Source organism: Lates calcarifer, linkage group LG1 (assembly GCF_001640805.2).
Source record: "Lates calcarifer isolate ASB-BC8 linkage group LG1, TLL_Latcal_v3, whole genome shotgun sequence".
Classification (NCBI taxonomy): domain Eukaryota; kingdom Metazoa; phylum Chordata; class Actinopteri; family Centropomidae; genus Lates; species Lates calcarifer.
The window spans coordinates 3938741-3950968 of NC_066833.1; the positions used below are offsets into that span (position 1 = coordinate 3938741).

General features: G+C 42.1%; 1 protein-coding gene across 6 annotated transcripts in view; it reads right to left on the reverse strand.

Moving 5' to 3' along the window:
• The window catches only part of pikfyve (phosphoinositide kinase, FYVE finger containing), a 29916-nt gene that overhangs the window by 11935 nt on the left and 5753 nt on the right, over nucleotides 1–12228 (reverse strand). For 5 of the 6 annotated variants that reach the window (XM_051077751.1, XM_051077737.1, XM_051077657.1 and 2 more), the window contains exons 4-23: nucleotides 10913–11022; nucleotides 10354–10525; nucleotides 10032–10239; nucleotides 9224–9250; nucleotides 8920–9009; nucleotides 8036–8192; nucleotides 7755–7912; nucleotides 7046–7157; nucleotides 6708–6855; nucleotides 6410–6574; nucleotides 5868–5930; nucleotides 5644–5773; nucleotides 4357–4537; nucleotides 4149–4223; nucleotides 3808–3915; nucleotides 3546–3686; nucleotides 2211–2337; nucleotides 1282–2126; nucleotides 461–865; nucleotides 40–140 (exon numbers count right to left, since the gene is read on the reverse strand). In XM_051077751.1, coding sequence (XP_050933708.1) covers nucleotides 40–140; nucleotides 461–865; nucleotides 1282–2126; nucleotides 2211–2337; nucleotides 3546–3686; nucleotides 3808–3915; nucleotides 4149–4223; nucleotides 4357–4537; nucleotides 5644–5773; nucleotides 5868–5930; nucleotides 6410–6574; nucleotides 6708–6855; nucleotides 7046–7157; nucleotides 7755–7912; nucleotides 8036–8192; nucleotides 8920–9009; nucleotides 9224–9250; nucleotides 10032–10239; nucleotides 10354–10525; nucleotides 10913–11022 — 3523 coding nt within the window. The remainder of the gene's footprint in view (nucleotides 1–39; nucleotides 141–460; nucleotides 866–1281; nucleotides 2127–2210; nucleotides 2338–3545; nucleotides 3687–3807; nucleotides 3916–4148; nucleotides 4224–4356; nucleotides 4538–5643; nucleotides 5774–5867; nucleotides 5931–6409; nucleotides 6575–6707; nucleotides 6856–7045; nucleotides 7158–7754; nucleotides 7913–8035; nucleotides 8193–8919; nucleotides 9010–9223; nucleotides 9251–10031; nucleotides 10240–10353; nucleotides 10526–10912; nucleotides 11023–12228) is intronic. The other variant, XM_018704305.2, reaches the window with a different exon arrangement.

Genomic DNA, 12228 nt, shown 5'->3' on the forward strand with positions numbered 1-12228 from the left:
GACATTTGTTTATTTGTTTAGTACATACGAGCGTTTTACCATGGGCTGACGCAGGGGTTGGGTGCGTTGTTGGACTCAGCTGAGGAACTACTGAAGAGCACGCAAAGTCTCTGATGGTTGAGAGGGTTCAGACAATCCAGCTAAGGACAACACAAACAGGTCAATAGTAAGATAAAAGCAGAGACACAGAGACAGAAGGAACAGAGGTGAGTTATTTCCCTCCGACTGAAATGCTGTCTGTAAATATTCTGGAAAAGGGCAGAGGATGTCAAAAATGAAAATGTTCACCTTTGCTTTTGAAATCCCATGTTTTGTACAATCTTGCACATGCTCAGTGTAACAGATACAACCTTGATCAAATTTTAGAAAATTTTAAAATCCAGAAAAAAAAAATTCCCATCACGCTTTCCCAGAACCCAAAGGGACTTCACATTCGTTGACTTATTCTATCGCTGCTCACCTTAGGGGTCCAGTTCATTTCATTCTGTTTATTTGGCTTCTCCTCCTCACTGTCAGCCTTCACTGGTGGTTTGACTGGCGCCTCTCCTGCCCTGCTCTGGCCACCGACAGGAGGAGCAGTACTGGCAATGCTGAAGGGGTCGGTGGTTTCCCTCTGTCGGATGCGACCTCCCTTCGCTCTGTAGTCAGCCAGCATTTTGGCAAGATCCTGGCTGCTGTTCAGCTGCTCCACTATGCGGGTGCTGGTAAGACTGTGGGAGGGCAGAATGTCGATGGGCCTGGGCGGAACACTGCCATTGGTCTGTCCTCCGACCAGGGAGGTAGGAGCAGAGTCTTTAAGGAGCTGCCGTTTTCTGCGCCCATCCAGTTCCTTGAAGTCCTTGTTTAGGAGAGGAGACAGGTAGACCTATGGGACAGGGACAACACAGATGAGCATGGTACAAATAATGGAAAAAAATCTAGGAAACACAATCTAAAGCTGCAGCAATTAGTTGATTAATCAATTAATCAATCCTCTGTAAAACTATCAAGATTTTCTATTTTTCATCTGTTTTATCTCTCAGTTTTTAACTCTTGGTCCAAGACAAAGTGAAACATTTGAAGGTATAATTTGCAGGATGTTGCATAATATACCTTTCAAGGCTTAGACTTTGAGAAACTGGGACAAACATTTTTTTTATCATTTTCTCCCTTTTTTTTTAGACAAAATTTATCAGTTAATCAAGAACATAATCAGTAGATTAAATGAAAATAATTATTAGCTCCAGGTCTTGGTCAGTCAGTGTAAGTTAAACAGATTTAAAAAACCAACTAAGCTGGTACCTGTTCAGGGAAATAATCCCTGCTGGGGCAGTGCATGCCAGCAGGCGTGAGAAGGAATGGTTCTTTAAATGTGATGAAGGGAGAAATGCACAGGATGATGTCCTTAAGCTCCTGCTTGAAGATGGCAGAGAAGGACTTCAGACGGTCATCGGATGAAGCCACCTGCTCGGCCACAAACATCCCTGTGTCATCTTGCAGAGGGTCTCGAAACAACCTGGGAGTGGGCGTCTCTGAACCCTCCCCATCCTCCATACCAAGCGACTCCTGCTTCACTAGGCTTCCTTCCTCCCCCTCAGATGCTTGGACCAGTGTGTCTGAGAGTGTCATCTCCTGGTCGTCTTCCATGAGAAACGGAGGAGGAGGACTGGAAAATGGTGAGGAGGTTATTGTTTCTGTATTCCCAGGCTCCTCCTCTTGAATAGAGGGGGGTGACTTTGGGTTGAGTTTGTCTTGAAGACTGTCTGTCTCTCCATTTTTGGATGAAGCCTCCAAGAGAAGACCCTCCTCCTCAGGCTGTCCTCCCAGTGCAGAGTCTTCAGTCCCTGTGGTTTTCTCCTGGCTCTCTCCATTTGTCTCCTTCCCTCTCCTCTCACCATCCGCCTCCTGCTCTGCAGAAGCACCCTCCAACAGGCAGGGGAAAGAGGTGCTTTGGGCCAAACTGGGCGGCATGGCAAACTCATCCATGAGAAAAGAGATCTCCAGCTGGGAGTGGTACGCCACACACACCATGAGCATGATGATCTCCTTCACCCGGGCCAGTTCGTACTCTGAGGCACCACGCAGCTTGATGGAACATCCGAGATGAGCAGGACACCCCTCAAAGAACATCAGAGTCTTCACGTCATCTGAAAAGACAGACAAAATTACAGGATGTCTTAAAATCACAGCAGCCTACACTGAGAGTCAGAGAGTGTAGATGTGCTTCTTACTGTTGGCCAGGATGAAGGGCTGCATATAGAACTTGTGGCAGGTCCCCAGACGAGGTTTGGTGAGGAGCTGATCCATGGACATTACCAGATCTCCCTGTGTCATACGACTCACCCTGTCCAAGACTTGCTAAATTGAACCAAAAAAAGGAATATAAGAGATGATTAAAGCATTATGAAACTGTTTTAGCTTAAAATCTCAGCTTCAGAATCATAGTGATGGTTCACTGACTTGTAACAGGAAGAATGACTGGGACTATGCAGTTGGAGCCTCTAGTCAAGTAATTAATAAGCTTTGTTTTCTGTACATGAAAACCATTTAACCCCTCTAACTCAGAGCCCAACAGAATTAATTACCACTTGTGGCTGTAGAGGGCGCTGTTGCTCAGTAAAGTTACATTTTGTTGTTTTAACGCTGGCACAGGCCGTGTCACACAGGATGAACTGAACACTGCCAAAACTAAAAGTATTGTGTCTGGTAATAGGAATGTTCTCTACTCAGTTTGTCTACAGGAAGGTCATCAGCTGACGAAGTCACAAAGACCATATTACTGGTGTTAAATCAGATAATCTGCCATAACATTGTCTCCATGAAGGGAAAGGGAATAGCAGTTAAAAGGAAGCGTTCTGTATATGTTCCATCTTTTGTAACGACTGTTTAGTCATTGGTCTTAGTGCTGCAGAGCATCCAGATTAGCTCTTCACTGTTGTTTCTGTGCTTGTGTTTATGAGATGCATCAACTATTATTATGGCTAAGTGTGGAGAAAAATTAAAATCTAGTGTTGGAGCTGGCAAGCGTTCGCGCCCGGGGGCTTTTCTGTGAGGAGTTTGCGTGTTCTGCGTGGGTTCTTTCTGGGTACTCAAGCTTCCTCCCACCATCCAAAGACATGCAGCTTAGGCTAATTGGTGATTCTAAATTGGCCGTAGGTGTGAATGTGAGTGTGACTGGTTGTTTGTCTCTATATGTTGGCCCTACGATGGACTGGTGATCCATACAGGCAGTACCCCGCCTCTCACCCAATGTCAGCTGGGATAGGGTCCAGCACCCCATGACCTTTAATGGATTAGCGGTATAGATAATGGATGGATGGATAGTATTGGAGCCATTTATACAATAGACACATGATTGTAAATAACTGATGTGTTACTTGATTTGATTTGCTAAAGCTAAGCAGCTCTTTGTGATAGGTTTAATTAGGATAAATAATGACTGCAGACAGCTCTGGTCTCTGATGTGTAATAAGCTGCCCTAAGAGCACACTCGTCTTTAATCGTATTTACCAACATTAATGTTAACACCAACAGTGTGAGTTATATGGCATGCTCAGTATACTAACCGGTTTGACGTTGATGACCAGTGTGATACCATGCTCTAGCAGCATGTCCTGAGCAATACGGGACACAGTCTTTTCCACTAACACCAGGTTTGGACGGACATCTACGATTCGTTGCACATAATTCTTCAAAAACTCTCGTTCCTGAGGAAGAGAAAAACATTTTCTTAGTTTCAGAAAAAAATGACAACAAATTGAAACCATGCTAAAAAAGGCTGTTTCCTCTACGATCTACTGTTATCTGCAGTTAGAGTGACTTACTGACCTGTAGCACAATGGGGTCAATGCAGGTAAACTTGGTCTCCTCCCTGTACAGATACTCTATGGAGCACTTCAGCAGCAAGATCTTGGGGTTCTTGATGTAGGGGTTCATCTGATTACAAGTCAGACAAAAATTAGGTTTATTCCAGGTAAATATTTTATTCCGACTTCCTGTTAAACAGAATCAGTCTATGCACTAACAAAACTAACCATATTACACATACAACAGACCAAATCATGTTGGTGATTTGAGAGCTCTATATTAGAAGCTTTTATGCAAAAACCAGACAGAATTAGATCTGGTTTGAGTGGTTTTTCTATGACTTGAAAGATATGTGACCCTACCTTCTTGTGAGCGATGTTCTTGGTGCATATAAAGCCGTTTACCACTGTTGAGTCAAACTTCCTGCCTCCAGGAATCTAAAGCATAAACAAAGATTCAGTTTTATTCTGAAACCACCTGGAGCCAACAGTCTTCCCATGAATCTTTATAAGCTCCACAGAGTGACATACGACTGCAGTTTGACTGATTCAGTGTGACAGGGTTCCTTACCTTCTTGATGTGAACCAGCTGTCTGATGTCCATGTCGTCATCGCAGTTGCGAACATCAGGCCGCACTGTCTGGACCACCTGTCGAACCACAGGGACAATGATGTCCCGCCAGGACAGAGACAGAGACTCGCTGTAGAGCAGCTGCTGCAGCAGCGCCATCATGTGGCTGTGGTTGGCCGAGCTGAGAGAAGGCAGGCAGAGAAGACAGGTAGTTAAATTTTGGTATTTCACATTTTGCTTTATTGTGTTTCCACAAACATCAGCAATTGTGTTCTTCTAAATTACAATACACAGTCATACACATCAGTTGATTAATTCATATATCAAATGGAAAATAAATCAACAGCAGTCTTCATAATCAAATTATTTTTTGTTATTTATCAGTTAAAAATACTGAATTTGTTGCTTTTCTTCTGTTCTGTATCATTTTAAATGAACTATCTTTGGGTTATGGACTGTTCATCAAAAAACAAGATATTTGGAGAAGTCATCTTGGTCTATATGTTGGCCCTACGATGGACAGTGGTGACTGGTGCTATTATGTATAAAGTTATGTCTCTAACATTGCATCAGAAAGATCAGATCCTGTCTGAGTACACCACTCAACTCTTTGTACAGGCAATGGTCATCTCTCACCTTGACTGCTGTTAACACCCTTCTGACAGGGCTGTCAGCACACACATTAAAGCCTCTGCAAATGGTCAAATTAGCAGCTGCACGTCTGGTCTTCAACCAGCTCATCTCATGCCACTTTTTGTTTCTCTTCACTAGGGAGGTTCCTAACGACTAATTTCTACATCAATTGGTGATGATGTAATCTGAGCTACTTACACAAACATCACAGCATCTGCAGGTAAGCTATGTCATATTGTTTTGCCGAGTGTGGCTAAATGCTAGCACTAGCAGCCTTGCAGGTTAACATCCATGTGACTGTGCTGAAAGTCGTTACACATTGCTCCGGTCAAGTGGTTGTATTCCAATTTATTCTGACACAGCCAAAATACAAACTTATTTTCAATTTCTAGATCAAAATACTGCTAAAGGGTACTGATTTTACAAGATGTCATCCGTCCCACTTTCCACCTTGCCTGCCCGCATAGTCGGTTAGACTTGTATTTCTGGTGCTGACTTGCAAGGGTAGCTACGTTTAATCCTTAAGTCAATTAATCCGTCCTCTCCACTGTTTCTGTTGCTGCTTGCGTCACTAATGCTCACCTACAGAGTGGCCACACACCCACAAAAGTGAGATGAATAAATATCGGACACAGTGGTAAAATCTCCACTCACAGCAGCCTCTCCATTGCTTTCTTCTCGCCATTCTCCTCTCTGAGCTGGTCCAGAGAGCTGTGGTGCCAACCCAGTGGAGTGAACAGCATCTCTTTGGCCTTTTCCTCCACGCGACGGTTGAAGAGAGACTCTGCAGGAAGTCATATAAGAGGGAGCGGGTTTGCTTAGCTACAAGTTTCAGTTTTTAGTCTGATTAAATCGATGAAGAAATGCAGAGTTCATACCTTTGATGAAGGCATCACTGATGACAATGTTCTGTCCTCCATCCTCAGACACAAGAAACTCAGCTAAAAGAGGAAAGAGACCACACAGAGGTCGGCTTGTTAGAGACAGTGCTTATAACAACTGTTTGATATTATTGAATCATAATTAACGCAATGCAAAAACTCAGCTCCAAAAAAAATAAATACATAAAATGTGGGATATACTACAACACAAAACAAACTTATTTAACTTATTTTAAATAATATTTCCCCCATTTTCTTGCTTTTTCCCCTGTTTTTGAGAGCTGAACTTTTTTCAGCAGCTTTATAATTCTGGTAAATTACTCAGAACTGGGAATAAAATCTCAGTAACAAGTTATACCACTGGCTGGCGCTACACAAATAAAACCCCATTACAGAAATTTAATTTGTGTCAAAAATTACAACATTTACACTAAGTCCAAGTGAGATGTCAGCACTTTTAGGAGGCAAAGAGACAAGGACACAGACCAACTTCGATATGAAAAACGGCACTGAAGCTGTATGGGACGTACTGTATTTACCTTTCTGATCAGTGGCAGGAGGCACATGTGGATACTTGGACTGTTTCTTGATGTGGAAGTTGACATTGTTTTGCTCCATGTTGAGGTTGATGGAGGCAGCTGAGTCACTGTCCATCACTGACTGAAAACTGCTGACTGACGTCCTCTTGCTGGGGCTGGCAGAGTCTGGACAGAGAAACAGGTCAATGAGCTGCAGCTGGGAAAACACAGCAAAGCTACCTGGAGGCAGCCTGGGCATAGAGCAATGATCCAAGCCAACACAAGTTTGTTATTAAAGTATTAGACATGAGATACATACTGGGCATGTTGTACTCGGTCTCATCTGCGAGCTGCTCTGTGTCGCTGTCATCAAACTTGATGTCCTTGAACCAGGACGGCTCTGAGTGTCCCTCCAAGGAGTTGACACTATCACTATCTGGAGACGGCGTTTCTGAGAACTCTGTACTCTACAGACCAGACAGAAAGACGTCACCATCAGCACATTTCAATCAATCAATCATTGAAGCTGCTGTCCTCTTCTGTTAGCAACAGACCTTACTGAATCAATATCAACACGTGATGTGTATGTAAGTATGTTGCTGCAAATGTAGAACAATCTGAATTTGAAATGTCTATCTCTCAGTAAAGGGCTCTCACCTGGAGAGGGCGATAAAGAGCATACTCATCCCTGAACAGCTGGTCATGGTGGGTGACGCAATCCAGCCAGCGACCGTCCACTAACGCCTGACCGATGGCGATGGCCTGGGCTCTGCAACGTTGAGAGATCAGGGTGGGGGAGGAGAGTGTAAGATTAAAGACCAAGAGCAGCTTTCAGCTTGTCAATAAATAAATTATGTAAGTGCAGCCACCACTGACAAGCCTTCTGCACTGCATTCACTGATCAGCTTGAGCGGAATGAGATATAATACAAATACAAATATAATACAAACAAAAATACAAGATCAGCTTAGTTCTAGTCCTATTCACCTGTTAACACACCACATGAGAGAGAGCAAGTAGATCTAAAAAGTAAAGAAAAAAATGAAGTAATTGCGTACATATGATAAAGTTTGAATTTAGATTTGATGGATATATTGTTTTACTTATTTCCTCAATCACATTAAAGCAATAGTTCAACATTTTGAGAATATGCTCATTTGTTTTCTTGCCAGTATTTAGGTGAGAAGACATACCGCTCTCATATCTGTGAACTAAATATGAAGTTATATATGGTATGGCAATCCTTTCATCTAACTCTCGGCAAGAAAGCAAACAACTGTATCAAGCTAGTCATTTAAGTATTCCTTATAGAGATCAGTAACCAGTACACTACAGGAAAGAATATGTCTGTCTAGTAAGATGCTACCTGGTGGAGATGGTGCCGTTCCTCAGCAGCCAGTTGACAAGTTCCTTTCCCACAATGCAGTTGGGGTAGGTCCTCAGCCAGTACCTGTGGTCCTGGAACTCCATCCCTGTGCTGTTGTGGCAGATTTTCTTCCACAGGTCCTTCAGCTGGGAGGAGTCCTGCGACATACATGGTATTGTATCACAGCACTTAACAACTAATTATGTTTTACTGTTTTATGCTTGTTCCTCATTTAATTAAAATAAAAAAAGGAGCTGAAAATCAAATAATAAAGCAGCCACCAGTAGGATCTTCCTCTCCTCCTCGCTGTGGTCCAGCTTGGTGCCACTCTTGGTGCCTGACATGGCTCGGCTGGTCGGAGGGCTGACTGAGCTATCATAGGAAGGCACCATGGAGGATCCAGAACGGTCCAGTGACAGGTTGGTCACACTTGCAGACCTGTGGTACATGCAAACTACTGTTGGCTTGACTTAAAAGATTACTCTGGTATTGTTGAACCTGGGCTTTATTTTCACACTTTTAGGTTTAAATGATAGGAACAAAAATTTGGAATGTGCAGTATTGAGCAACAACGGTGTACCCAGGCACGAAGAACAGCTACTGTGATGTAATCCAATGGGTAATTGTTTGCATCAAAGTTGATTTGCCACTGACAGGCTCAGATTATTAGTGTCTGAAAACATTATGAATAGGATTCCTACAGACACAGACCTTTTGATTAAAGATCCTTTTTGTTTCGAAACATTGCTATATATCACTACCAGACTCCATTAAAAAAAAGCTATTTTACACAGCAGAAAACAGGGGCTGCTGGAATACTGCTGCCTTGACTAGTCTGTTTGTGTTACTATGTGACCTTCAGTGGTGGAAGAAGTATTTGGATCCTTTGCTTCAGTGAAAGTACAACACGATAACAGTAATACAACAATAATAACAATCTGAGCCTATCAGTGGAAAGCAGACTTAGTTTGCTCTCACTCAGTAGAAATCCCATCCATAATGTTATATAACAACAATCTGAGCCTGTTAGTGGCAAAAACCTATCAATCATTTTGCCCCTATCAATCATTTACACTAAAAACATGGGAAAATAAGGCCCAGGTTAAAAAACACCAGAGTTATCCTTTAACTGTACTTTACAGGCAAATGGAAAGTGGTGACTGACCTCTTCCTTGCAGGTGATTTGCCTACGTCTTCCTGTAGAGTTGTCAGTCTGGAAGTGAGGCCACTGTTCTGCGGCTCCTGGTGAATCATACTAATGGACACAAACACAAATACACACACACACACACACACTTACTTATACATTCTTTCTGCTGTGATCTTTACACTTGTCAAATTTACGATAAGTGAATTTAAGCATGTGGAAGACTATTTCTTCTAGAGCTAGAAAGCGTTAGCTTTTACTTACAGACAGCTAAAGCTCAGACAGATGTGGAAAAATGAATAAAACAAACAGCAAGACTCACTTCTTTCTCATCCCAATGGGAGTTTTTCTATGCCGGAAAAGAGAGAGAGGAAACAGATTTTCTTTGAGGCAAGTTGACAGAGAAAATGAGCAGGGAGCACGCTGATTCAAAACAACAGCAGCAAAACAAGCATGGGGTTATAAAATGCATGCATGGTTGGACAAGCCTTTGAACAGAAATGTCTTTGAACATTAATTTAACAATTTGCCTGTTTTGTTCTGTGCATGGTTCATTTAATCTTTTTTTAAGCAAGTAGTTAAAAAGTAACTTGAAGAGGAAGATTAGACCAATCCTCGTGCCCAAACAGTCATGCTTCCTTAAAATAGATGCTCCCTCTTTTCTTCTTTTAACTTATTAATTAATTAGAGGCAGTTCTCAGTTCAGCATCACTGGCCTATCCGATCACATGCCTCTAAGCTGACACCAGTGAGTTGTATGTTTTCTTTACATCTTTATTTACATATTCCTTCACGACTCCTGCAGGCTTACAGTAAACTCTTTGTGACGAAGGAGCAGTCAGGGCCAACTGATACAGATATTTCATATTTATCATGCCATAATATGATTCTGTGTGTTAACCATGCACAGAGTACAGTACATACAAAGCACACACATACGGCAGAAAATTGAGACAGAGAAAGGCCAAGCACAGTTTGAGGAAACTACAAGAAAATAAGGGCAGTGTGTCAAAATCATTACATGACAAAACCACTGTACAGGGATTCAGCCGGTGTATTGCAAGCACAGCGGACCAGCAGGCCTAAGTTGACCCACCACTAGGCCTAAGCCTTGATTTGATCCAGTTTACCTCTGCCAGGTCAGGTCTTCCTCAAGGAAGATGTTCCTGCTGGCCTTCCGCCCACCCACGGGTGTCCGAGGCTCACTGGGCTCCAACACACACACGGAGCAGGGAGAGTCCGACAAGGCGCTCAAGTCCTCTCCAATGGACCCTGACTCAGCTGAGTGAGCATAGCTTAGAGCTAATTTACGACAGTACGTACAGGCACGTAGATCTCCTAGATACATAGCAAAAGAAATCAGAGAGAAGACGGAGAGAAAAAAAAGGTGTATGACAGGTGAAAGATTATTTCATAATACATTCGTAACTAACTAATCTTTTTGTCACTTACCCGTGTAGCCCATGAACTTTCCAGGGATTTCCTGGTTGCAGCAGCGGCTGCAGAAGATCTGGCCACACAGTCGACAGTGGTGGCGGCGGCGGAAGGTGGTGAACTTCTCATTGCAGTCGTAACACTCTTTACACTGGCTATCTGGCATCCAGTACTGCTTCAAATCACTGTCCTGAAGGGGGGGACAACAACCACAGCCAACTGCTTTTATGCACAAAAAGGTAACTGCATGGTTTGAGCTTGTGGTGAGGCTTTCAAAGAGTCAGGGTTCATGGTTCATTTAAAATATTTGATGCAAAACTCAATTTACTGCTGTGCCCGTATATATACAGTCCATGAAGTTACACATATTCTGATCAGAGATAACTCAGAGATTCCTTACAGTGGAGCTAGAGGCCAGGTGTGAGGTGTTTAGGGCCAAGTGAATAAACAGTTTTGTCTGAGTCAGGGCATCCAGGTCTTTATGTCCTTACGGCATGCTTGAAATTTAGCTAACTGATTGGTTTCATAGGGTTAAGGGTCTAAGACAAAGAATTGATGTTAAACTGGATATGAATACCTGGCTCTTTCCCTCCATGATTTCCTTCAGCCTCTTCAGTGCAGTCCGAAGTTGCACTGCTGTGCGGGGGTCATGACTGCTTAGAGGCGTATCTGATTTCCTACTGCCATCTAAAATCATCCATGTACGCACGCACGCACGCACGCGCGCACACACACACACACACACACACACACACACACACACACACACACACACACACACACACACACAGAGTAACTGAAAAAGGTTTCACTTTTTCTTTAAAATCCATCCTGCTGCATTGTCAAACATGTCTTTTTAAAAAATATATTAATTGTAAGGTGATAATAAATTAATTCCCCATCAGTTGCTTCATCATAGTGCATTTAAAGACGTTTGACAATGCACTTCAACATCTTATGAATAGCTTCCTTAAAAGTTGCAAATGTGTATAAAATAACACAGGATGCGATCTATAAAAAATTGGCCAAGTAACAAAAACATGTTGAGCATAAACTGTTAGCTTCAAAATCATTCATGACAAACTTAATTCCAATTATTAGTACCTGAGTGGAAAACATTAGGGCAAACCAAAGATCAACAGAAAGCACTTAATTGAAAATGCAAATATCAAAACACACACGCACACCCACACACACTCGCATGCATTCAGACACACAAAACAGTCTCTGTAAGGCCATTCGTTCAGAACAAGTTGTTACAGTCAAGCTAAAAGCATCTTTAGTAAAATAAATAAATAAATAAAAACACACAGTGCAGAGGGCCCCCTCACCTGGCCAATCCACTGTAATCAGAAAAGACATGAGAACGGACGTTACAGCCTGTACATGCATTCATCTTTCTGATGTTTTCAATACTAAATATCCTTTAAACCAAACATTATATTTAACTTATCTCACAAGTCTGCCCCTTTTATTGGCACAGCTCTCTGGCATGTAAACAGTGTCTTTATCCATGTAGATGAAAACTGAAATTGACAATGTTCTAAAAAACAGACAAATGATTTGATAACAAACGCTGATGCACTTGACTGCATAAGAATTATTTAGAAAGACTGTGGTATTCCTCTTTTAACCAAACAATGGCAAAGACTGTTGGTCTGTTTTGGTGTTGGACACAACATCGCCAAATAAACAGTTGTAATCTATTGTATTATCTCCATACTTCTCTCATTTTTGTGTTATTTGCAAATTTATGAATAACAAAAATAATTTTACGTACATTTCAGAGCTTTCCAAATATTTGTGAATACTGAGCTTTCAGATAAAAAGTTGGAATAAAACTCCTCTGTTTAATCTTACAGTCCTCTATAACTGGCTGGACATTTAAGTACA